At 37.7% G+C, this 27943-nt stretch overlaps 1 protein-coding gene and 1 non-coding gene across 5 annotated transcripts in view; one reads left to right on the top strand and one right to left on the bottom strand.

Annotated features, from left to right (window-relative positions):
• LOC105197869 overlaps positions 1 to 27943 on the top strand; it is a 46563-nt gene that overhangs the window by 15144 nt on the left and 3476 nt on the right. For 2 of the 4 annotated variants that reach the window (XM_011164456.3, XM_039454098.1), the window contains exons 2-6: positions 25351 to 26825; positions 27033 to 27128; positions 27287 to 27416; positions 27505 to 27659; positions 27761 to 27862. In XM_011164456.3, coding sequence (XP_011162758.2) covers positions 25351 to 26825; positions 27033 to 27128; positions 27287 to 27416; positions 27505 to 27659; positions 27761 to 27862 — 1958 coding nt within the window. Of the gene's footprint in view, positions 1 to 873; positions 1092 to 16299; positions 18243 to 25350; positions 26826 to 27032; positions 27129 to 27286; positions 27417 to 27504; positions 27660 to 27760; positions 27863 to 27943 lie in introns of those variants that run through there. The other 2 variants (XM_039454099.1, XM_011164457.3) reach the window with 2 other exon arrangements.
• On the bottom strand, positions 24291 to 24409 carry LOC113004363. The gene has a single exon (XR_003268993.2). It is a non-coding gene; the product is annotated as a 5S ribosomal RNA (ribosomal RNA).

The raw sequence follows: 27943 nt of genomic DNA, 5'->3' as shown, positions 1-27943 counted from the left end.
ATAACCGGTTCACAACCGGTAAAAAAGTTATATTGAATGTTAGACATTGTTACAGGGCTCAAAATCTTTGAACGTGGATATAAATAATTTTACAAGTAGTTCAATCCGTTTAAATCCTATGAGCACGGAATATTCCTAAAATATTATACAAATATCATTAAAAATTAAAATAATATTACTATCAATATTTCGAGAATATTAATTAATACTTTTTAATCATGGAAATATTCTGTTAATGTCCGTTTAATATTCTTGATGTATTATTTTAATATCTATGAGCTATTTTTTAAATATTTATACAGTTTTGAGATTTGAAGGAATATTTCTTGAAATATATTATAAAGTTCTTAATAATAGATGGCACGTTTAAATTCTATTTTTTGCGTAAATTTCATTTCACTTTAATAAAAAAAAAACATATTTACATTAATATGTTTCAGAAATATTATTTAATATTACTAGAGATTAACTAGAGTTTTACATTTAATATCCTAAAAATATACCCAGAATATTGCTTAATATTAAATAATATATTACACGCTTATAGTGTAAGGCAAGAATTTATAGGATGAGAGATTCATACCTGAAGTTATTACGAAAAAAGCATTAATCGTATGCAATAATTTGCACTTGTTTTGTAACTGATATCATTGATTTTGAACTTTCTAATTGACTCACAAAGAGGGCCCAGTGGTTTACCTCGAACGTCCGGAGTTGCCCGGCGACAGAAATTAAAGATCGTCCTGCAATTTTAGGGCGAATACACTTGCCCTGCCATTCCGTCCCAATTGCTATTTAATTGCCGAAACCTGACAGTGACGCCAACCACGCTCATCTGCTCGTCGTGTCGCGTCGTTCCACGGACTCGTTCCAGACCGGTTTGGCTCCTCGCAGTCGACCGCGCGGAAAAGTGCCGCCGCGAAACGAGACCGTATCGCGTGACGTAGTGCGGCACATCGCGAGATTCAAATATTTTAACGCGAGTGGAGGCCACCTTAAAAAGACTCAAAGAGAGACGTATCTTGTGACAAAACGAGAGAGCCAACCTCACACTTTTTCCTCAAAAGAAGGAAACGAGTCGCATGAAGAAGGTATGTTTACGATTCTCTTTCGTCATCTCCACTCTAGAAATTATGTCATAGAGTTATATCAAATTGCTGTGAAATTTGTTTCTTTATTTATTAAATTTTACTACTATAAGCTGATTTATGCTGTTAGAAGCTAACATTTTGTTTGTCGAGAAAAATAAGCATCAAAGTTGTTTCTGAAATTTATCTGTTTTTTTTTTTTTTTTTAAATTTGGAAATAGTCACCTAGTTCTTCTTTGCGTAAACGTTTAGCTAAAATCATTCACTATTATTACTTATACATTCTACATATATTATTGATTGTTCTATGAATTATTTGTATTTCAGATTATTTTATGTATAGATTTACAATATTTTCTAAAAAAATAAAAGAAATAAGAAAATAGATATAGATACTCGTTTGCAGTGAAGAAAACTATTGTGACTTATTTTCTCTTTGCTGGGATATAAAAATCTCCTCAGGCAACTATTCCTGAGGTTAATGATCCACGAAATTGGGTCAGAAAAGCGTCACTATAATTCAGAAGTTTATTAGCTCGATCACTGATTTTCTCGATTGCAATATTCTCGATAACCATTTGAAAATCTGTTTGCTTTCGATCCTGAAGCTTATGCCTCCCGATCGCCGTTTCTTATGACACCAGTTCGGGACAGTTATTGGTCGGCGCAAGTTACAGCTATTGCTTGTCGCTGCAGTGGAAGTATGCAAATCAGATTTCATTAATAAACCGCGATCATCGGACGGTTTCGGAGATATCGTGGGCGATATCTCGAGGTCTATCTTGAGATGCGAAATGTATCCCGCTCTTCCGCTATATATAATATCGCATACAGACGCCCCTTTATTATTACGAATGCGCGAGTCCTTGTTCAATATTCATAGCGCAGCGCGCAAAAAGCATCTTTGCCGATGATAGTCTTGTTACGCGTGTCATCATACATTACACGATTCTTGGTACCGCCGGGCTTAACCCTCGCCTATGGTATCGCTCGCTCGCGTATTCAGGTCGTTCGAGTTGCGAGCTTTAATCGATGGGGTGCTGTTAAAACTTCGTAGCATAATTCAAAAGTCTCGAGACAACGATATCTTAATATATATTTGTTTGCAAGCTCGAAAAATCTTTTTCCCAAGTTAAGACATTAAACAATTAATTAATAGGTTATTAGTTAAGGTAAAACAAAATATATTGATTGTATTGTAAAATATCGTATACGACGAATAAAATATACTTTGCACAGATCTATTTATTATTGATGCAAGTAATAGTTGTAATCGAGCATTTCAGAAGAGAACATTTCATACTTAAATGAAAACAAATAGCATTCAAGAATAAAACTGTAGGTGAATTAAGAATTCATTTTTTTGTGTGTAACAATAGATCTATGAAATTTTTTTTTAATTTTGTATTTTTTTTATTTATTTTTATTTTGTATATGACATCTTTCAAATAATCAAACGTTCGATTAAACATCTCGGTTTTCTGTTATTTATAAACCTAATAAAGTGGTTCTCTCACGAAGATTACGTTTTTCGTAGTACGCGATATCGGTTTCAAGAAAATAAAAATATTTTCGATCGAGAGGACATTGTCCTTCTCTGTTCTAACATGCAGCTGTCGTGACACATAAGATATCGGTGAACGACGTAAGACGTAATGGAATGTCCTTTGTGAACTGGCCATTTTGCATTGCCATAAACGTATTACCGTTTAGATGTTAGATTAGCTAATATCTTGCAATTAGTCGATGCAAGGCGATCTATGAAAAGATCGCTTGTTGGGAGATAAGACTCGAAGGCGAGACGGAAAGAAAGAGAGTAACGAATAAATAATTTTCCGTTATTTTTTAACGTCAAAATAAATAAAAAGAATTTTGCCCATAAAAATACTTTCACTTATATTTAAAAACTATGCATAATTCTAAATTGACGGCTTTTGTATGGCTTTTGAAAGGCCAGAAAAAGTTTACATTCTTCTACCTAATAATACGTATTCGAAAGGCCGATACCAATTATTTCGAAAATGAAATCCGAGAAGACGGATAACTTTCCATTGCAGTATGTTGATCTACTTATCGACTTGTAAGTGGACTCCTCGTTATCACGGTACATCCTTGCGAGATAAGATAATAATTGTACGTAGTACAGAGGTGTCGAACATAATAATAACAGCGTGACTCTTCGTCTACTTGAATCTGAATACTTCGCGTTGCTCTATTTATCCCGAGGGCCAGCACGTCCACAAATGGATTTCGTCATTCACGAGCGTTACAGAAATAACACGGACGGGCAGATCAATCGAATATTCATTTTAATAGCGATGTATTTGTGTGGGTGATTAGATATCCACGCATTCCAGCGCATTGCCTAACGGCCTTCTAACTGTTAACTATTAAATCTTTTACTCCTTTTTTTCTTTAAATTTAAAATAGTGCGAAGCGGAAAGTAATATGTCTTAGCAATCTTAGAGCGCCACTTTTCGAGAAACTATTGTCTCCGCGAGACAACGTTGCTTTATTTTTCAAAAAAAAAACGTTGATATATTGAGCGTATATTTCTCTTTCTTGCACTGAGAAAAAAAAATAACTTGATTAAATTTTTCAACTCGATTACATTTTGTTAGTTCAAGTATTTCTCCATTCGATTCAAATACATAAAATATTTGCATTTTAATTTAATCATTTATATATTTAACTCAAATACATAAATTAAATGAATTCAAGTTGAAAAATTTAGTCAGGTTAACAAACTTTTTTTTCTCAGTGTGAGAAATGAGCGTATACATTCCTCTTTCTTGTTGAAAGATTTTCACGACTCGCAACTTTCGCGGGGTGTCGTGACGCGATTAATTGCGACCGGTCGAAAATTGCTGGCGCTCGAACAGCTGCTGCATTGCTGATCCGTACGGTAAACTCGGTGCTCTAATTGCGACAATTGACCGTCATTGTTCCTCGGTCACGTACGTACGTAAGACGAGGAGAATGCTCGACCGTGCCCCGTGCCGTGCCCCACACGCCGCATTATACCACCATGAAAACTGACCGCCACACTGGTATCTGTCTTTTTCTCGTCGACTTTCAAACTACGTGAAATTAGAAATACGCGCGTGAAAATCCGACCGCGAAAACCGGAAAGTGTCACCGACACGACCGCAGGTTCCACAATGAATTTAGGTATAAAGTGAAATGGCTATTTGATGAACGTAAAATTATAAAAGACAATGGCTCGTTAATTTTACGATCGAAAAATATTACCGCGCTATTATCTGTAATGTATGATCGATAAGTTGAAAATTTACACGAAACGTTTTAAATTAGTACACGATGAGATTGTTATCGTGAAAGTTATATTTTAAAACGTTACTTGTGATCAAATTATTTTTATATTATTTTTAATTTCTGACAATTATTTAATATTATTATTATTATAAAATTGTGATGTTATATTTATATTTTAACACAATTAATTTGTTGGACTTTAACAAGCAGATAATTTTTAATTTTAATTAATGAATCTTTCCAAAATTACTTTTACATTCATGTTAATTGATGCTATACAAGCAGCAAGATGAAGTAGACCATTTCACGATTAAATTTATTAAGTTATATAAGACTAGTTGGGTAAACGCACCCACTGGCTTTTCTCCTTAACCTTAACGGTGTGCAGTTATAAATGTATAATTATACACTTGCCCCCCTCTCTCTCCCCCGAGAAAGTCATTATGTAGCGAGATCTAACTAGTATTGAAGGGGTATAAATAGCTTTTTGATTCTATTTTATCTACTGCAAAATGCGCAATAACGCCGATCATATCTCTCGTGTTTGCACAAGCATAATGAAAATTATTTTATATCGGGATCACTCTATATTTATACAATCAATTCGCTATCGTAAATGGAGCATTTTCTTTCAGCAGATATCCGAGAAAGTGACCAAAAGGATAATCTGTTTGCTCCTGGCAAACCAGTTGCTACTGTATTTCGTTCGAACGATAAAACCGAGTGTGCGATACTAAACGAATAGTTACCTATTTATAGCGAACTCCTTCGTACACGGCTCGGCATCTTAATTATGAAAAAAAAAGAATCGCGTAAACGTTTGCGAGTGATCGGCGCGGTTCTAGGTGAGTCGATTCACTATTAATACACGGCGAGATGTTGCAAAACATTCCCGACGCATGCCTATCTGCAACGATTTTCGTAATTAGAAAGCATCGGTGAGCGTATAGTGATTATAAACAACACCGGTGATCGCCGCGTACGCCAGATCCCTAATTGGACCTGTCAATGTCGCGCCAACAATAATCGGATTGCGCGATAATTCGCCCAACCCAGATTTCGAGAAACCGCGACCGCCGATCGCCCCGATCGGTTTTGCCGTTCTTTAATCACCCTATGACAGAGCGGCGATCTAATCGCACACCGCTCGAGGGTACTTGCAAATTTATTGCGATAATGCCAGCATTGTCTCCGTTAATTACCCCTACCACACATAAGCGCATTAGTACCCAGGGTCGCAGTAGTCCTGACACAGAGCCGATGATTGTAAGACTGAAGCCTATCCGTAGGAAAAAAATTTAGTACCTTTGGCAAAGGCTGTTTAGCTGAGTTGCATTTTTTAACTGCAGCCAAATATCTTTTGTTCTATACAACAAAAAATTTCGTTGCTTCTACGAAATACAAGTAAACAGAGAATATTTGTTTATACTAACTAAATAACTTTGTTTGATATATCTTGATCAAATTATTTGTTGTTACAACAAAATATTTTTTCTATAGTGCAGCTAGAACCTACATTGGCTCGTACAAAAAAAAAAAAAATGAAGTAACTTCTGTTTAACAAATGAATTCTGATCGTTATTCTGATAATTGTTTTTTTCGACGAACAAGAAATATAATTTTTGAAGAGAACATTTTCAAAACGTTCGAAACGTTGAAAGTTTAACGAAAAAACACGTGTATGGGTTTTGACCAGGGCATCCGATAGATTATGCGACAGATCGATCGCGTAGTGAAAACTATTCGTAGAGAAGGAAAAAAAAGAGTCTAGGAGGCAATCATTATTCGCGCCGCGATTCCAGTGCGAGAAATCACTTTCATCGCTCCTCTTTCGCGGGGAAAGATTACGGAGAGAGTACTAAAGGGGACGTGGACCTCGACGTAACGAGCCGATTGAATTACACTCAGGAGGTTGGTAGGTGCTTTGAGCTCATTTCCACGGCAATCCGATCAGCTGGTTCACGTTTGCCGGACCAGGCAGATATCGAAGGACTTACAGCAGGTAGCGTGACGGGGGAAGAAAGGGAATCGCAACAGAACGCTACGTCAAACGGATGAGAAAAGCGATTAGAATGTGTATATTAATGTATAGGATTTTGGCACCTTATCTCGTCAAATCCTCTCCGTTTGCAGGAGCTCTTGACATTTATCTTCGTTTCATGGTGTTTTGTACGCGTCGCGTCGCGCGGTTTAAAAGAGGTGACCGGCTTTCAAAATTGTGGGTTAACGGGCGGTAGTCGCCGTACCTTTAAGTCCTTTTTTGGAAATCAGCGGCACGTGCACGTGCAATGCCGTCGATTTTGCTTATTTTTAAACGTAAACTTAAACCGGTATTACGTTCAAGCGGAATTTTTCTCACGAGGAAGAAAGTAACGACCTCGACTCCCATTCCTTTCGGCTCAATATATGTATATGCATTCGACTTTTAGATCCTTTTCATAAAAGAATAATTATTTTCAAATAGCTAGAAAAGAAACTTTTTCTCCGAACCTTTTTAAAAAAAAAAACGACGCAAAATATGAGAAATAAAGAAGGGCAAGCCGATTTTTGAAATCGAATATAGAAAATAAAGGTAAAAACATACGTGTGCGAAATCGATTGTTTCTTTACAAGTGATCGAATGAGTGTGCCCTGAAATTTAAAGATTTAAATTTATGTAAAATTTATGTAACTTAGTTCTCGATCGAAATTTTCACTTCTGTCCCGTTTTCTTCGCCGAATCGAATAAGAGAGCCTTTTTTTTCCCTCGATTTCGCTCGAATGGCACATCTTCGAGATCATGTCGATATTTTCCCTGGTGATCTTTTTCTTTTCGATGCAACAACATACGACGCGGTGCCGACGATCCGGTCGGCCGATCCCATGCGGAGGCGCCGTTCCTTGGAGAAAAACGATCCGACGAGCAGACATCCGACACAGCCGACTTTCTTTCTCTATCCCTCGCCGTTCCTCCCGATACACGGCCCGTGCTCTTCCTCCGTCGTTCTCTTTTTCTCTCTCTCTTTTTCTCTTCCTCTTTCTGCGTGTACGAGATATACTTAGGGATACTAATACGTCCGAGAACAGGCGCGTAGCTATTTGCTTCAGAAACCGACGTGAGGCGTTGGGGACTATAAATTAGTTCTCTACTTTTAAAAGGATTAAAAAATATCTTTCTTTGATTGGGACTTGACTGTATCGATAATAATTACTCGGAAAAATTAAATTTATTATTATAGTACCTCTTCGAAATTCAAATTATTAATCCCCGGGAATTTGAAGATCTAGACGAATTTTCAATCTTGACCTGCTTCAAATTCGAACGCGTACAAAAAAAAAAGTGAAAAACGTTTCGAGTCAAACAATTTGTGAAATCATATTTTAGAATGTTAGACGAGTATATTAGAATTTTAGAGCTCAAAAATCCTTTCAAAAAGATACTACCAGCTAAATAAACTCTTGGATTACATTGAGGGCAAAATTATTAAATTTTAATAAATAATTATTCGAATATTAATAAAATATTTATTAAATATAAAAATATATTTATTAAGTACGAGAACCACTAATTTAAATATCATTTTTTTTCAAATAAAGTAAATAGGTATTTGAAGTAAATATTTCATTAGTACTATAAATATTTATTAAAATTTAGAAAAATTTTTTCTCTCACAATCATTGTAAAAAGGTAACAAAAAAGATGTTGGACCATGGAAGGTTAAATAAAATATTTATCACTAAAACGTTCACGATTAAAATTTTTTAGTCTCTATCTAAATTATTGCGTGCTAATAAATGGAATCTACTTGACCAACATCTTAAACATTTCTCGGAATCTGCTGTTGTATAAAATGATTTTTAACCGACGTGATAAAGTGGTAAAAGTAGTTTATATTTTCTCTATAGATGTGATCCACTTTCGATCTCGAGCGGATCATTCCGCAGATTTTGAAGTAATGAAATGCATGGGTTATTCGTGATACTTATTGATAAAAACAAATTAAAGAGATGCGGGGCGCTTGTAAGAACGAGAACTCGAATATCGCAGCTACTCCGCTGGCCGAGAGCCGCGGCACGGCGTCGGCGACGAGGAGCGGCACGGAGCGGCGCGGCGCGGTGCGGGAGGACGCGGATTGGCGCCATCCCCTACCGCACGCATTATTCCGCGTGCACTTTTCTTCCTTCGGACGCACGCGGTACGTCGTGTTACGCAGTGAACTCCATTTTATGGGAGGGAGCAGTGCCCGTTGCATCCAGCATAAGATCTGGTCATTGCGCTATTTCTAAGTTCCAGTTAAATTTGTATAATGCAATGCACGTTCTGTACAACACGCACACGTGCATCGTTACTTGTTATACCATTTATATATCTTTTTACTTATACATATATGCATATGTAACAAAATATATTGCATATATTTTATACGCACAAAAGTTTCGCAGAAATATAAAACACGAGGTAATCTATCTAATTTACTCTTTAACATTGTTTAGTCGTTCATTCAGTGGAATGCGAATAATAGAATTTGCCTGACGGTGCTACTTGAGTGGAGTAAAGAGATGACGGATACTCTCGAGTGCGATACTAAAAACGTTACATGAATGAAACCCCGCTGTTGGGGTCTGGGCGGACCCCTCTCGATAGTACAAGGGTTAATTGACGATCAAATTGCGGCGAGGTCACTATGTAGAAGCTGAGGAAGAGTCCCGTTTCGGATGCATGATCAAGATTTATTTGGCATATATTTTTAGAATACGACCCTGAGAGTTTTTCTTGAGTGTGCTTCTAATATTCGAATTCTAATGATAGATTTACAACGTTCAAACTATTCCCAAGAGAATCGCGAGTGAGCTTTTTGTACGACTAGAAGATCGAAACAGCGTCGTTAGACACATGCGGTTTTATTGTGACAAACGGCTTATCCCTCGGTCCTTTTCAACGTTTGATCTTCCAACTTAACAGAGTTCGGTGGGACAATCATCTTATTTATAAGCTTTTAACACAAAGTGAATTGTCAACGCTTTCAAGATTCTAATTGATAGGATTCAATTAATTGAGAAATAAAAATCAACGTATTGTGACGTACACTGGGAGAAAGAATATCTTAAAAATTTTTACTTAACACAAAAAAATTTATTTGATTATTTCTAATAACTTATTTATTACTTGCAGTTAAAAATTTATTAATTGAAATATTTATGTAAATAAAATAAATAATTTTTAATCAAGTAATTTTCTTGCAGTTTTAGAAAATGTTTGCCGCTAGATTATTTTTATATTCAAGATAATCGAATTTTTTCTATCCAGAATCAAAGAAAACATTTTAATTAAGTTTAATAATATTATTAGCTTATTTGTAAAATTTTTAATTTAAATGTAAAAAATGTAAAAATACAAAATTATATACTTAAAGTAATATGTCTATATATTACAAAGTTAATATTTTTATTAAGTAAATAAAACAAACAAATGTTCACATCAAAATATATGAAAGATTTTAAGAAAATGTATTTTTTTCATTAAAAAAAGTTTTGTCTTAGTATATTAAAAATATAATTTTTATTTATTTTTATTTGTTTATAATAATTTTATGGAAAACAATACTTTTTATATTTATATGTTATACTACAAATAGAGAATATAGTAAAATAATAGGTACATAACGTTTTATAACAAAATCTATGAATATATTTGCTAAAAGAATGCCATTTCTCTCAATACGCTTAATTTCTATTTTTATATTATTTTGATTTTCATATTATTTTAATTTTGATGTTATTTATATTATTAATATTTATATTATTTCAATTTTCATTTTTTTATATCACTCAATATAATTTCTACGATGTGATGCAAAATGACATATAGATAAGAATGCACTCAATCAAAGGGTCTAAGGTTTATCTTGTGAAGATAGTTCAATAAACGACGATTTGTATAGTATTATTTCTTTCCATACACACACACACACACACACACACACACACACACGATGTTTATGGAAACTCGATACCTTCTTCTCTAGCGTAAATCGAACCACGATATCGTGTCAACCTTGATACTTTCTTATCTCCTTACAAGCATTTACTTCTCGATTTATTTCATGACATCTTACAGTTTTTCTTCATAGAAATAATTTTGCTATAATCTCATTCAGAAATAAATATCAATAAAATCAGTAAAATAATATTGGAAACAAAACATTTTGCTTTAAAAGCATCTTACATAAAGTTGTCGGAGAAAATTTTTACGTAATTCTCTTCGACATATAAAAATAAAATTTCCAAAATAAAGTTCAGCCGACTTTTGATTCCTTTCCCGAGGGATGCGCGACATTGTTAGACTTAAGCAGGTGCTACAAATGAAATTCCAAGAAAAACTTCGTCACTTCGAACTCGAAGGTTCGTTCCTCTCCGAGGAATCCGAAGAACGTGCAATGAGAACGCCGAAAAGAATTTCGGGGCCTCGTCCCGTGTTCTCGCACGCGGTCGGCCGAAAATTCCAGATATTCCTTTTTTCCTTAATCGCGAATCCTGTTCCTGGAGCAGGGCCGGTCATCGGTGTATCCAGGACGTTCCGAGCGCGATCCGACCCGCCTGCGGAACGCGACGACGATGAGAGTCGCGTGCGCGCGCGCTTATGAAAGCTCCTATCCGGCCAGTTTCCGATCAGTCACCGATAATAACACGTATTCGCGCAATGCCGCCACGCGAACCGGATTTCACGCCCGCAATTACTCGGGCTGCTGGCCCGGTCGCAGCATTAAACTCGGACGCGTATCTGCGGTGGCGCCGCTATATATAGACCTTCCACGAATGCGTTGTACGCACCGCAAGCGGGCGAGCGAGAAATCATTGCTTCTCGAGAAAGTTTTCCGTTGTGGGAAAAGGAAACCGCCGCGGTGTTCTTTCGATGGAGAAACGTCGATTTTCCACGACGCTAAAAAATGATGTCGCCGATATTTGATATTGCTCCGTTCAGCCGGTGCCAACCGCTACCGGTCCGGTAACCGCATCTCGCGGCGTTCATCGTCCCACACGCATTCGACGTTCACCAAGTATGTAGGCGTACTTCTGTACGCATCCGATCTGTTTAATATGTATCTGAACTTGATTGAATGACTCTCTTTGATTACGATCGCGATTCGCTGTCGGTTCAGTCTCTGGGTCAATGGAGTGCTGGCCCCGGCAAAGAAATCGAAAAACGGTTCGCAGAAATGCACTTTATGATGTTAACAACGCCGGTGGTGCGACTTCCTGGCTATGATATACACTGAGAAAAAATTATATTACTAAATTTTAATTAATATTTGTTTAAATGGTTGCAATGAAATATTTACTAAATGTAAATAAATATTTTGGACAACAATTACTGATTTGATTTAACTAGCGTTTTCTTTTATTCAGAAAATATTTATGTACCGTAAATAAATATTTCATTGCAACCATTCAAACAAGTATTTATTAAAATTTTTAGAAATTTTTTTTCGCAGTGTATTAATAATTAGTCTGCCTTTCCTAATCAAGTTAATGAAGCCATTTCATCAATTTAAACATAACTTTTCTCGGGGGGTGTACAATCTCTAAATTACAAGCGGAATGAAGAACATTTTGCTAATTGAATCAATCAAAGTTGCGGATTATTTAAAAAAAAACGTTAAAGCTTTCTTTTTATAGAATGCAGTAAAACAAAAACTTTATAGAAAATAATGGAAATATGAATTGTGTGCAATAAGATAAAATATAAAAAGAGGTGATATTCGGTGAAATCTTATCCGCGGAATCGACTACAAATTAGTCGAGGAATCGATGAACGAGATCTCGGTGTCGTTTCGGAGCACCCAGTATACTAGCACCCAGTATACTATAGATGAGTGATGCACGATGCTGAATGCCACACGTGCCTTCTTGAACGGCGCCGTGCATTTTCATTCCGCACTGAGAAAGTTTCTAACGTCAGGCATTCGTAGATCGAGATGAAAACGCGCACTCCGATTCTTTGTTGCTGCCGTCCGTCGGTCGGCCGTCTTTTTTGCCTGCAAGGCTGCCAAGAGAGTATAAGAGGAGCGGCACTGACGTTCGGGTGAGATTACCATCCCCGAACGATTCACTCGCTGCTTTTACAACACACAGTTTTCGTGTAATTGCGAAAATAAGGAGTAAAAGAGGGTAATTCGTGGCTCGGTACTTTTGTATCGTTAAACGTGCGTTTCCCGAGCTAGAAAATTGAATAGTAAAGGGATACGTCGAAGAGGGAGAGGGAGAGAGAGAGAGAGAGAGAGAGAGAGAGAGAGAGACGCGTGTGTGTGTCCTTCTGTAATGCAATTACGATATCGCATTCCGCGAATGCGGATAAATCGCGATAAATCAAGAAATCGCGGTGGCGATTTCTTCATTCCTCCCAGCTGCGCGTGACGTTACGTGTCGTTGGTTTAAATATAATTTCTTATCGGAGCCGGTGAAAGGTACAGAAGGTATCGCGCCGCGTACCGTGCACACTCGGTGCATCGGCACGCATCGATCTCACGAGGTTTAAGTGCTTCCGCGCGTGGAAGATAATAGGGCACAATTCGGAGAGCCTTCCGGCGGGCATTTATTTCGATGAGACGAACGAGATCGAGCACGGTGTTTGTTAGCCCGTTCCCGATATAATTTGTAACGCGGAAATACGAGATAATATGACACACGTTTGCATTCACGAGCATTCCAGCAGGGCATCTGTAAAATTACAGGCTTTGCGATCGAACCGCGAGCTTTATCTCTGCAACTCTGCGATGCGAATTTAATTCCGTTCGATTCGAGGAGAATGAATTTCTTTGGCCTTCAGCATCTCGAGTAGTGACGCGTCGTCGCGTCGAAACGGAAAGGCGCGCGACACTTATGACACTCGCGTGTCCTCGGCTGCGTAAGAGCGTTGCATCAAATATTCGCGTTGCACGCGGCGAGGAATTCGCGTGCGAAGCGAAGCGACGCGACGTGGCATACGGTTCATCGGAAAATCCCCGCGTGCACGTGTGCGTGTCGAGTGTTCACGCGTATCCCGACGCCGCTAAATATAACAGTAGCGCTTGTAACATAATTAATGCCGCGTCGAGCTGAGCAAACAGAGGCATGCATCGTTTACGAATTGCCGCGTTTACCCTTTTGACTGTCAATTAACGAATACCGCGTACGTTTCACGTCGTCACGTGTGTACATAACGTGCGACTCGTATGGTTCCAGAAACGCGCATGGGATATCTCCGAGACATAATAATTTCGAATGATTTATTATACGGTAACTTTGTGCTAGACTGCAGATTCATATGATACGCGCCGTTTAGGAAGCTCTTAAAGATGCGTATACATTTATTTATACGAAACCTGTCAAAGTAATAGTTCCTTGCAATAATCCTTTAAGTTATGTATCATGCTACGAGATGTGTATTGAGGACAAAGATAATAAAAGGATGGTTGGCAGTGAGAGCCAATATGCAAATGCCAGTGCGCAAAGTATGACAGTAATCGGAATTTATTTATGTATTAAACTTTGTTTCAAATTTTGGGACTTTATACCGAGAGAAATTTTTTTAATAAAAAAAATTACATTTTTTTAAATTATATATTTTGATGCTACCATTTGTTCTGTTCAAGTAAAACTATTTAAGTAAATAGTCGTATTACCATAAATATATAATTTTGTACTTTTACATTTTTTTTACATTTAAATGATAATTTTACAAATAAGCTAATAATAATATTATTAAACTTAATTAAATTTTTTTTTTAATTAAAAAATTTAAATATCTCAAATAAAATGATCAAACAAAAAATATTTTCTACAACTGCAGAGAAAAAATACTTGATTAAAAATTATTTCTTTATTTTATTTATATAAAATGACCATGAGCATTTCAATTGAGAAATTCGTAATAAATAATCAATGAAATTGGTCTTAAAGTCAGAAAAGATAATAAATTCTTTCCTTGCAATATGCAACAGTCATTTACAATGTCATTAAACAAAAACTCTTCAAGATTCTTCTTCAAGAATCAAGTTTTTCTTCTTGTCTAAGATAAACCGTCGTTAATTTATATGAATAATTTATACGACTAATTTAAACTCGATAATCGGTAGTTTACATTAAAGGTAATCCTTCAGAAATTATTCTATCAAGATAATAAGCGAAGCAATATTCTTGCGATGGGATTTGCTTCATTCGTGGAAACGTTTCATTTTCAATATATTTTCTGAAAGTGTGTCGAAGGCACACAGGGGACAAATTCAGCTTATCATTCCAGTGTCGAACCCACCACTTAGCGCAAGTGCCCTCGTCATCGTTATAATCGCTGTAATCCATGAACAAACGGTCTCTCAGTATTTCCCGATAATACCGTTAGGCCCTTGATTTTACTCGGAGTCCACGTTGACGCGGTTTATAGACGCTTATAGACGCGCTCCGATACGGTATTTCGATGATTCATATAATTCGCGGTCGAACCGGTCCAGGTTGGACGCGGAGGTCCGGGGGTCCGGGACCCCCTGGCATCCGCCTAATGCCCAGCTCGTGTGTTATTCACTTCCCTCTCGAGCGGTTCAAATTCCTCTTTCCAAAGCAAGGAGAGCCGAGAGAACCTTTTATCGGCTCGTGACGCGCGCCGTGGCAGCGGCCGGTGGCTAGAGTACTCGGTGAGTCACTCTCAGTGACTGGCTCGTTGTAATTCATTGCGACGATTGAACTCCCCCACCTCCCCCGCGCGTACGCACTGCAGCGGCTTTCACACCTAAGGGCGTAGTTTATGAGCTTAGGAAATTAGCTTTTGAAAAAAGAAAGATAAAAGACGTCAAGTGTAAGCCGCAGAACCAAGCATTGTATCGATGCATATTTTGATAACGTGAAAAGAAATTTTTTTAATCAATGATGTATATCATAAGGATATATATATTTTTTTACTTATAATTTTATATTATTACTTGTTTTTTCTACAGGAGTATTAATTTGAGCAAATCGTGCTACAGAGAAGAGTTTTTTTTTGTATTTATAATTATCTGATTAAAACTCAAGACAAAATGAATATAATTTTTAAATGAAATAAGATAAAATTGTATAGAATGTAACCACAGTTGCTTGAATAAAATTTAATAAAATTTTTTTTTTAATTTAGAAAGTTGAAACTTTGAATATTGAAACTGCTAAAAACTGGAGATAGAGAAAGTAAATATGCACAAGTTAAAACACAATGTGTTATTTAAAGTTTGATCGCTGTTTGATTTAAAACATACGGAAGCGCGAATGGAATAGTTGCTTCGGCGTGATCCACACGTCACAATTATGCGTTCATAATCTATGAATTATAATTGAATTAATTTCTGCATTTTATGAGGGGACTATTATCAGTTATTTTGAAAAATTCCATGTCATCATTCGATTATTAAATAAAAAGTTGTAAGTTCACGATTAATTTATGTCGTTCAATTATGATAAGTTAATGAGCGTGTGCCACATGCTTCTTAACATATTTTATATCGTATTGGAATTTAATATCGTACGTCGCAAGATTAAATCATATCTAAAAATTCGTCAGCGTGAGATTACTTTGCAGATATCTTCGAGAACTCAGAAAATCGATGTCATGTTATACATGAGCATTGATCCATGATATATTGATGTAACGTTTTAATACTCGTGTTATTAATCAAATCGACGTGTTTATACCGTAGACATATTATGCAATTGTCGTTTGGTTTAACTTTAGCCCCCGTGTATTACATGAGTTCGTTCAATACGTCTTTTCCGTCTTGCGCGTTTAATCGCATTAGAAAACGAGAATCAGACTTTATTAGTACGTGTCAGAGATAAATCTCTAAGTTGCACAAGTTTTGCAAAAAAAATTGTATTGTGTAATATGAATGAATAATTAAGAAATACGATCACACAAAAACAATTATTTCAAAATTATTGTTTATATAACGATGATACATTTCCGTGATAAAACTTTCTTCTCTTTTTTGTACTATATTTATGATATAAGAGTAGTTTACACGTCTCATATTGTTCTTGAAGAATCTTAAGGGGTTATCCCACTGTGACGAAAAGAGGCTATTTTCGTGAATTTTTTTTGTGGAAGCTAATAAGATGTATAAATTGTTATCGCTATATATTTAAAGAAAGTACATATATTGAAAAAATTTATTTAAAAAAATTATTAAATAATATTAATATTCGTGGCTTCGACAGTTGATACAGTGCTCCTTTGAAAAAAAATTATTGATGCACGGATGCTCGTGCTGTGTCTGAACAGGATCTCTAAAATAAAATTTTTTTTTTGTTTTAAAGTATATAAGTGTAGATTCAGTTAAGCGTAGGGATTTTTTAAAACAGTAAATTTTAACACATGCTGCCGTTCGGAAAGGAAAAGTTTATTATTTTACGAAAAAAACGTCACTCTTTAAGTTGTTTCTCAAAAACTAATTTAATTTGCAAAATCCTACGCTTAACTGAAGACAATTTTATTATGAACATTCCGTCTAAAAATCAAGTCATTCGAATAAAAAATGATTGAGATACTGGTCGAGCGCCCAGTTGTGAAAATGCAAAGTTTCAAGAAAAACATATTTAAAGCTATTAAATCACATATTTCCGATGTGAATTTCAACACAACATTTTAAGGGCATATCTTTAAGACTACTGCAAGCATTACAAAAAAGCAAAAAAAAATTGATTTTTTGACAAATCCGTCACAATAGAATGACCCGTTAAATATGCGAAAGGTCTCTCGAGCGTCGCGATAACGCAACCCTACCACGCGACAAAACAATGCACACGTTCTCCATCGCGACGTTCCACATTGATTTTCCCATCGCGCGGCGTATCGCGTATAGATAATCGCGCCTGGGCGCTGCAATTACACCACACCTCTAATTCCCGTACCGAGTCACACTCGTGGCTCTCAATAACTGTCGGTTATTCGACGCGATTATCCGGCGACGTAGGACGACAGATAGGAATGCGCTCGAGCGGCTGTTATCGCGATCCAACACCCGCCACGTCTTCCAGCCGTTGTGGACGCCAGCTTAACGAGTCGCGCTCCGGCATTTCGATCCCGTGGCCGTCCATCCGAGAGTTGGCACGCTCGCTGCTCCGTTCCCATCCTCGGCTGCCTCTCGCCGCCAGTATCTACCTGTTGCTCGAACAGCGAAGGCTGCTCGGCCTCTGTCTACCTGACGGCCGAGACCTACTCACGTCTACAGACATCATCGCGTGTCTTCCCTTCTCTCTATTTTTTTTTTCTACGTAGTGCACTTTTCGATTGGTGAAACATCCGCTCCGATAGTGAATGAACTATAAAAAGCAGTGGCTTCAGCTCACCTTATCTCTCTTATCGCACGTGCCGCGCGTGTCGTGCGCACGAGGATGATTGGAACATGCATCTATCGCCCTTCGCGAGTGATTCGAGTATCTTTATTACGCCGATAGAGATGCCTTTCGACAGCGGCGAAAATTACTGTTTGAGATATCACCAGTTCCGCTATTGATTTGTTCGACGTGATCTCGCGCTGGATTTATTCGCTGGATTTACGTGCGTGATCGAGATCCGCCTAATGCTCCTTATCCTGCAAAGCGGGAGATCGGCGATTACTCACGATGTCACGTGAACGTGACGGTACGATCATTACGCAGAAATGGATTTTCTCGAAGAGCGACCGCTTTGTGTGTTCCGGTTCAAGCGTGTCGCGCGACAATTAACGGAAGTTCATGCGAACCGGGCGATTGATGGTTTCGGACGATTCATCGTGAGCGATCGGTGATATAAATAGAAACGAATAGATTGAGAGAACGAGGCGGTGCATAACTTACGCGGGTGGTGAAACGAAGACCGTCAACGTCAGCAAAATGGTCCGAGGGCGAAAGTGAAACACAGTAAGTTATTGTCATTGTATGCACCAGAAAAGTCTGTTGTTCGTGAAAAGCTTCAGGTAGAATTTTTCCTATTCAAGGACGGAAGCTGAACAGAATTGAATCTCATCTGTAGATGGGGCAGCTATTGTTTTTTTTTATTTTGTTGAATTTATTCATTATTTTTCCACGAAAAGAACAATTTTGCTGAAATACAGATCTGAAAATAATTGCTGGTTACTAGAAAGTCAAAACTTTTTTGCAGCAGTATCATCAAGCTCGAATATCTTATATAATAATCCAGTAAAGTTATTTTCTGATCTGCATCTAGCTAAATTTTTATTAAGGTAAAATTGTTCTTTTTGTGCCGCTGCTTGCAATTGAACAGATGAATCGCGCGCGATATTTATCCCAAGGACGAAAATTCCGATTTCTTAAAATCGGCCGCACGTTTATGTAATTATCATCATCACCGGCTCGTAAAATCTTCCACGTGTTTTGAGAGAATCGCGCGCTAAGAATTATTTCGATTCTTTCGCTGATCTTCGGGAGGGATATAAAATAAATTAATTAGATCAATTAAATTAAAATAATGCACACTTTCCAGAGTCTTGTCACTCGCCAAGATATTTTGTTTACCAGTTTATTTAGTTTGTTATCGTTTCACGATTTTTTTTTTCAAATTTGCTGAATAATGGAACGTTTTCCCTGCGTGAATTGTCTTTGCAATAGCCAGCGGGGAAAGTGTGTGTTAGACATCTCCACTTTGTTAGAAAAGTTTATTCAGGTGCTGAATGTAAAATATTTGGGATGTCTTCCGTTAGTTTTTACAACTGCGACTTAACGTCGTACGTTACCTAGAAATCACTTATCGGAGATATACCGCTCGATGCACCTGACGGAAGATAATCATCGTGGGCGACCGTACAAATATTTATTGAGCCAATGGCATTTGAAAATCTCTCGAGGCTTATCGACTTAATAAAAAATGATTTTAACAATTCTATCGTGCTGTCCTCTTAAAGAGGCAAGTAAAGTATTCGTTAAGAAATACTAAAATAAATAAATTAATACTTCTATTATAAATGAAAATATTATTATTACGTGTTTATCACAACGTATTTTTAGATATTAATTAATGTTGATTTTATCCAAGTTATTTAAATAAGAAATGTGATGTGAAACTGGAATTACTAATAAGTAGAATTAAAAATAAATAAATAATTTTATGTGTCATTGAAAATTAAAACAATTTTTTTATTAAAAAAAGAAAAAATTGACTGTATTTTAATAAGTGTAATAAATGTAATAAAAGAAATAGTTAAGTTAGTAAAACTAATATTTTGAAAATGTTACGAATAATGATAAAAGAGCGCAAAAAGGAGGAAACGCAGTTGCATTCTACTGCGAAAGATCGCTGATAAAGATATTGCGACGTTGTTATTGCGTGAAAATAAAATTGTGACTCGATTTTTCAATAAGATGGGCATTCTGATCTCCCTCGGAATCATCGATTTAATTGAATTGATCTCCCGATGTTCGTCTGAGAGTACAGCGTTTGCGCGAGTTTTGATTTGTGTTATCTCAGATCAAATATTAACGGGGCAGCACTGTTTGCTCTGTCTCATTTGCTGTACCTCATTATCTCATTGTATCGCGATGTGGCAAGATTTGCACAATGAAACGAGAATCGTAGCCTGTTACGACCTGGAAATGAAAGCGAGAGACCAGTGTGAATAGAGAAATGTTATTTTATTCAACATTCAGATACCATATTTTACATTGACAAATGTCTGATCCCGATCATTGTTCCAATTTATTTCTCTCTCGGACAAAATTTATTCCCGCATAAATCCACTTATCGAGATATTATTATATTTAAATCTTCTATCGTTGTATCGTATGTTAAACCGCCTGTAAACCTTTCTGATGGTTTTACATAATAAATTTCACGTCCCGAGTCATAAACGCTAGCTCGCCGGTGATTCATAGTCTTTATCCACAATGATGTGCACCTTGATCCGTTTTCTATTTTCGACAACTTCGCTCGTTATCTTAAGTGATGCGTCTGTTTTTATCAACGGCGTGGCCGCTTCCGAGTGCGCCTCGGTATGCGCACCTCCTGGAGCGTCAGTGCCATTTCCGGGTATATCTCTGAGAACAGATAACAGCCACAAAAGGAAGGCACTCTGGAAGGCATTCCGGGGTGCAGCGGCTCGCGGTGGCCACGACACACGCGGTCCTTGCACTTGTCGTCGCTGCTACGTGAGGCGCATAAGACGTCGCTGCGGCTCCTCTCCCGGTTTCCTTTCTGGCTACACGCTGGTTGCTCTCGCGGCGCGATTTTCCGCGCAGAACCGCAACGTTACCGCGCGCGTGATCGGTTTCAAGAACGATACGCTCGCCGAGAGTTCGCGAGCAATTACGAGACCTGCTTTCTTTCCCATGCTTTTCCGAACTTTGGATATCAGCCAGATAACGGTAGCCACCGTCCTTCGCCTGTGGCGTCAGGTGTTTCTCAATCTTTTCGAATGCGCTCGAAAAGAAACACTCAATAAAGCTAATAATTATAATATACGAGGGTCGTTCAAAGCGATCCGGGACTTTTAGTCTCATGAGCAGAAATAGAGCAGAAATAGATGTTATTTCCTCTCTCATTAATGTGTTTGTTACTACGTAACATTAAAAGTTCCGGTTCGACTTCGAACCCTCGTATATCACTGAAAATTGTCATTAAATGTATTTCGCAAACGTTATTTATTTTGATATCAAGTAAGATATCTCACTTTGACAGAATTGACAGAATTATTATATTTAATTTTTATATTATGTTAATCAAGTTACATTGATTCGAATGAATCTCCTTTAGAAATTATTAATGAACGCAAATAATATTAGCTAAATCTTCGACATGGCTAAATATTCTCTCAAGGAAACAGGAAATAGTTAGAGTTAATTGACCGGAGATGCCGCCGGTGCAATTGACCCTAATTCGCTGCGAAACGTTAGTTGAGTGTTGCAACACACGTAAAGAAATTATCGACTCACCGCGAGTTGTCCTCTCGCAGAAATGCCCCCGTCTCTCATCCGTAATGCAGATTTATGCGGCGGGTTCGTTGCAGCCTTTCGTCGGACGCAAATGCAAGCGTATGTCCCACGCCTATGTGGAATCATGATTCATAGGAACGTGTTGGCATCCAGGCGCGCCCGCGGCGCCGAAAGCACTTGAAAATTTTCTCAGTGCGATCGCTGCTTTTCATCACCGAGCTCCATTTCTTTCGCTTTTAGAGTTTGCCCCCTTTCCGTCTTTCTTCTTTCCCACTTTTCTCCTTTGATATATTCTCCTTCCTTCTTCTCACCTCATTTCTGTCGTCGCCCGGAAGGCACTGCTTCCCTATTTATTTGTTGCGTTTGCACGCACAATCTATATGCACTTTTGATATTATGTTGCAAAGATATTCGACCGTGTATTCGGCACTTTTTTTATTAGCATGTTGACGTGAGATAAATATTGAGTTGTATCCACTTAAATATTAGTTTCTCACATTAAATTTTTATTTTTGATAAATATTAGCATTGTGTATTGTTTACACATATAATTTTTATTATAAAAATAATGATTACTTATGTAAATTTAATTTAAAGATTCTGTCAGCAAAAATGTCAGCAAATTCAAAACAAGTTATACATAAATTATATTTACAAATTATATGTATATCAAACTATATTTAAATTCTATGTTTATAATAAAAATACTTAAATACAGAAATATTATTTTTAAAATTTTTTGTTTCGTAAACGATATTTAAATTTATATTCCTCAAACTTTTTAATAGCATTTGTAAGACGTTATTTTTGTGCATTCTAAAAGAATTTGAACGCGATACATTTTAAGAACGAGATCTGTCACGTTCGATTCTTAGGACCGAAAGTTAATAGACGTTAGTCACTCAAAGATCAAAGTGCGTTCGCTCGTAAACCCTTGAGTCTCTTCACGCCGGATGGACATATATAAAATGCTGTTATTTTCTCCATGAAAAATTCGTTTTGTGTCACTCGTATCTGTGTATTATGTTAAATGTATCACGTGCGTGTTCACCGGTAAGCCAAACTAAATAGTTCTTCTGTTTTCAAAACAATATGGAAGATGTTTCGTAAGATTCTCACATTTCAGCAGCACGTATCAATAAATTCTTCTATCTATAAAAATTTGTTTGTACACTAGGCGTCTCTCTTGCGTTTCTGACGACGCAATTCTCTCAATCATTTAGGAAAATATAAGTACATAATTAAAGAAATTTCTTTTTATGAGATCACTAAAAAGCGCAACGCGCGCGTAGTAAAGTTCGAACGATTTAGACGAGATGGTTGGATACATGGACGAAAGTCCGTCCTATTATTAGAGAAGTTCCAGCCAAGTGCGTTAGGAAGCAAGTCGAGGAACTGTGACAGCCGAGATGATACTGCGACGGTAAATCCGGAGGGAGAGATACGGCGAATTAAGGGCTTGGAGTCCAACTGGGTATACATTCTCGTAGTGGACAACTCCGTGGGTGACCATAGAGAAATCTCAAAGCGGCGGGTACCACGGGTGCAACGCACATAAATGCACGGTCACGCGCACCCAGTACCTGGACGTTGATTTCACGTCTGCCGCTGCAGAAATTGGAAACCACCGTCCCGCTCGTTTGTTGTGCCGTGCACAATCGGTGGCTTCCACACACACACACACACACACACACACACACACACACACGTGTGCACGGGAGAACGAAGTCGGGAGATGTAACCGCGGTTGCGGCTGTCTCGGTTGAACGATGTGGCGCGATTTGTGCACACAGAGTGTTTTGAATTTCTTCTTTTCTTAAATGGAGCTACGGCTTTTTCGACGTACAGTTTTTCGGAACACGAAGGGCAAGAGGGACACGACCAATTTTTTCGGAAACAACCATCAATTTTTAACCACAGGCTTAAAGCCTTGTTGTTTAAATCTGTGGTTGACTGCCATGCAGTACACCTTATCCTGGATACATTCTTAGGACATCCCTTAGAGGTTTGTGTTGTATAGAATAACATAACGATTTTGGGATCCAAAATAAACAGCCTTATCTCCCTTCTCCCCCGTCTCTCTTTCTGCATACTTATGTTAAGAATCAGGCCGTTAAAAAATAAGGCTACAAGCTGAGGGAGTTATATAAATATCGATATGCGTGAGCCTAAGCATGTGTCCATATTTGTAATTACTTCGTACTTTTTATTTGTGCGTGTAATCAGATCGGTGCAAGCTGTCCGCCAATCTTTTAACGCCGATAAACGGGTAGCAAGTTAATTGGAGGCGATCGTATTAACGATAAACGCGGCCAACGGCAGCAGCGATATTTCTTATCGATTTTTAATGATTTATGAAATATCGCGGATATATGTCAATAGAAGTATCCTGTTGCCTCGTGTAAATTTATTGGTTTGATAAACGGGAATATATATGAGTATTAATTAATTTCTTACTGTTTTGTGTGCCTATATAGGGTGTCTCGTAAAATACACAGGCTCAGTAATATGGTAATAAATTCACAATTGCTTTTTTAAAGAAATTCATATTAAACAATAATTATTTGATATTGAAAATGAGAACATTTCTTAGAAACAACCAAAACCATTGTTAATAAATGTTGAATTATTAACGAAACTATTCGATGAGATTAGTGTAACGCACAAAATAGAATTTGATTATATTTTTAAAAATTGTACAATTTTATTTAAAACAATAAATATCACATTCAAAAATGATCATAAGACATTTTTGAAACAAAATATTATAACTTGATCGGGTCGAAAGTTATTTTATAAACCATTAATTTTAATTTAAAAAATATTAAATATTAACTTAACCAACCCTAAATATTTTTTAAGTACCTAGAAGATTTTTTAATAAATTGAATGTGAGATAAGAAAATTATATTTCAAAAATAGATTCTTTGAATTTAAAATAAAAATTTTTTTTATTATTTTTTAAGGGAAAAAAAGGAATTATAAATGTTTATGTATCTATTTGTCTAAAAAATAAAAAAAAGAGGTCAACATCACACGGTGTTCCCAAGCGGTCACCCATCCAAGTACTAACCATGCTCAACGCTGCTTAACTTCAGTGATCGGACGAGAACTGGTTTTTAAAGCGTGATATGGAAGTTGACTGATCACTTATGTTATTGTATCTAGTTTTACATTTGTTACTTCCAAAATTTTGTTGTTTTTTCACATAAAATGAATATCATAAAAATCAACCATATCACATTAATTAGCCAACTAATTAGTGCGTATGATAAGAAAGTCATGCGAAAATAATCACATGAAAAGGATCAAAATAGAACACTATACGTATTCATAATGTGAATATAAAAAAAATAATAAATAATAACAGGAAAAAATATTGAGTATAATATATTTATGTGATACATACATTGACATGCGCAAAATCATTTCTCCGATATGCCATACGGCGCAGAATGAGAAAAATTAATTTTCATTACGTTGCTATGACAATGACGATTCGCGTGAGATCATTTATTAATTATTGCATTCGGTGAATTTAAGTTGAGTGTCAGAACTGCCAGGAAGGGCGCGATAATTTCCAGGCGGCATTCTCAGAATCTCTAATACGCTCGGGAATGATTGATCGTTACACGAAAGAAAGGGTTGACAGCATTTTCACGCGAACGAAGGCATTGTCTCTTTCTCGTGTGAATTGAAGGTTATTATTAATGTTAATTAGAATAGATTTCATCCGTGTATTTCTCCCACTGGCGTTCTGTTTGCCAGAAGCATCTGCGTTGCAATATTGCTGATTTATGATGGGCTTGAACGAGTTGAAAAAAATTCGCACAACAAATTTATTTAATAAAACTTCATCAGGAAACTTATTAAGCTTGTTCGAAGAAATATTTAAAGAAAATTGGACTCGAAATAAGTTGTTAGGAAATATGCTAAGCAATTAAAGAAATATGATAATAATCGCTTTATCGTAAAAATTTATTTCTGTCAAAAGTATTGACCGTAATTATTGCTAAAGCTAATCGTTCAGTTTTAACGATAACGCAAAATTGATATTTCTTAGGATGGATTTTTTGTTTTTCAGGAACCAGCACGGATTTGGTCCCACAACTGCTGGGCATGTTTGACGAACTGGCGCGTCGCAGTGATGGCTACGAGGGTGATCGCATGATTCTATCATCGTCCTGCAGCATACCCGCGGTCCTGCAAAAGCGTCTGAGCATGGTACCGGTTGCACATCGGGGTTCCGTGTTCGGTCAGCTCTGCACAAACGGCGACTTAGCCAAACCTATGCACCAGGACGTGCCGAAGAGCAAAGAGCAGGAAGACGAGTACGACGAGGTCGTCGCAGACGCCACCGATAACAGTATGTTGGAGACGGTTATCTCGGTAACGACTCTAGAGAACGAGGGAAACGGGGAAACCGTTGGGAAGCCGATTTACGAGAGGCGAGAGACCAACGGTCTCACTACCCCGCTTAGGTACAATAGGCGACGCAGGAATGGCGGCAGACCGCTCTCCGGAAGCTCCATCGCGTCCAGCACGTCTTCCAGCAGTTGCAGCAATCAGGGCAACACCTGCGCCGCCAATCCCTATCTGGCGTCCGTCGAGTCCCTCGCCGACACCTGTGCCAGCTCCCAAGGTTCCGCGGACAGCGGAGTCGTGACAGTATCGGAAGCTAGCTGTCGGATCTTAAACGATGAAAACGCGCAAAGGAGGGACAGCGCCGAGGAGGATCCTTTATGCCATAGGCCGCGCTACTGCGACCCGCATCGCAATCCCGTTGAGAGGGTGCTTCTTGAGATCGTGGACACGGAGGCGATATACGTTGAGCATCTGCGTCAAGTTATTCAGGGTTATCTTATATTCTGGAGAGACAATCCATCGTCATTCGCACGTCTGCACCTCAGCGATCTGTTTAGCAATATCGAGGACATCTTCGAATTTAATAGGGAATTCTTGCGAGAGATAGAGAAGTGCGGTCTGGATCCCGTCTGCGTCGCTAACACGTTCATCAAGCATAATTCGGGATTTAAAGTGTATACCGAGTATTGTACCAATTATCCGAGGACAGTCTCGGTTCTGACCGATTTGATGGGCCAGGAGGAAACCGCGTGCGCCTTCCGCGAACGGCAGGCGGCCCTCAGGCACGCGCTGCCGCTCGGTTCTTTCCTTTTGAAACCCGTTCAGAGGATCCTTAAGTACCACCTGCTCCTGGAGAATCTATCGAAGGAGTACGACGCCGATTGTGATTCGAGAGAGAACGAGGCTGAAGGCAGAAGTGCCATCGAGGCTGCGCTTGCCGCGATGACTGGCATTGCTAAGCACATCAATGCTATGAAAAGGCGGCACGAGCACGCCGTACGTGTCCAAGAAATTCAATCGCTTCTGTACGGTTGGCTGGGACCAGACCTAACTACAAGTGGTGAATTGGTCGCGGAAGGTCGATTCAGGATGCGAGGGGCCAAGGCCCCGAGGCACGCCTTCCTCTTCGATCGAATGCTTCTTCTGACGAAGAAAAAGGAGGATGGTCTCCTTGTCTACAAAGCTCATATTATGGTATAATTTCCGTCTCTTGCCTTTTTCTGTACGACTTTTAAAAAAAAATTTATTTCTACATATTTATATCTCACTCATATAACTTTCACTTGATGGATATTTGAAAATTTTATTAAAATTACTTTTGATTTCTCTTTTTTAAATATCCTTGTCACACAAAACAACTGCAAATCTAAAGTATTTTTTCCCATTTTCTCATACTACTAGTGTTCAAACCTAATGCTGATTGAGAGTATCCCAGGAGAGCCACTTAGCTTTCACGTAATACCTTTCGATAATCCTCGGTTGCAGTACACATTACAAGTAAGTATCATTGAGAGATCTTATCTTGTCTATCTTCACAATAAGATAATCTATCTTCACAATAAGATAATTTATCTTATTAATTGACTGAAAAACAGGCCTTAAATGTATACGCGAGAGCTGTGGTCTCACTTAACAATCGTCCATCTGTCTTTCAGGCGCGCAATTTAGAACAAAAGAGAGAATGGACCTTACAGATAAAGAGAGTGATATTAGAAAATTATAATGCAGTTATACCGTCGCATGCGAGACAGTTAGTGTTACAATTGGGTCAGACGCAACAAGAAGGTACAAACGGCAATTTAACATTTCAAAATTTACTTGTAATTGTCATGTGAAATCAATCGAAAAGTAATGCATTTGATACCCCAACTAGATGACGCGTTGACGGATAGGGGATCGGCAAAGAAGCATTCTGCCCCTCCGGAATACTTGGAGAAGCGCAAGCAGGAGAGGGAGAGACGTAGATCCGAAACTGGTCTGAGGCAGAAGTTCAAGAAAGGCGTCAGGAAATCTGATACTACGATGGAGGTGAGGTCTCCAGCGAAAGATTTTTTCTTTTTTTTTTCTTCACTTTTCACTTTGCTTTCTCGTCTTTATTTGTAAAACAAAATTTTTTCTTACGTCGTTAGGATTCTCCTGCATCATCCCGCAAAAATGACAATGAAGATGTTAATGACTCCAGAGAGTCAACGTTTAACAGGTCTTCGGATGTACGTGCTTCGAAAGTTAAGGTAAGCTTTATGTGTGTAGACTCTTCTATTTATTATATAATTAACAACGACATAATTATTAAAGCTACACAATGCATTCTA

Source organism: Solenopsis invicta, chromosome 10 (genome assembly GCF_016802725.1).
Source record: "Solenopsis invicta isolate M01_SB chromosome 10, UNIL_Sinv_3.0, whole genome shotgun sequence".
In the NCBI taxonomy this organism is placed as follows: domain Eukaryota; kingdom Metazoa; phylum Arthropoda; class Insecta; order Hymenoptera; family Formicidae; genus Solenopsis; species Solenopsis invicta.
The sequence above is the reverse complement of the archived record's forward strand: the minus strand, read 5'-3'. Positions and strand labels throughout refer to the sequence as shown.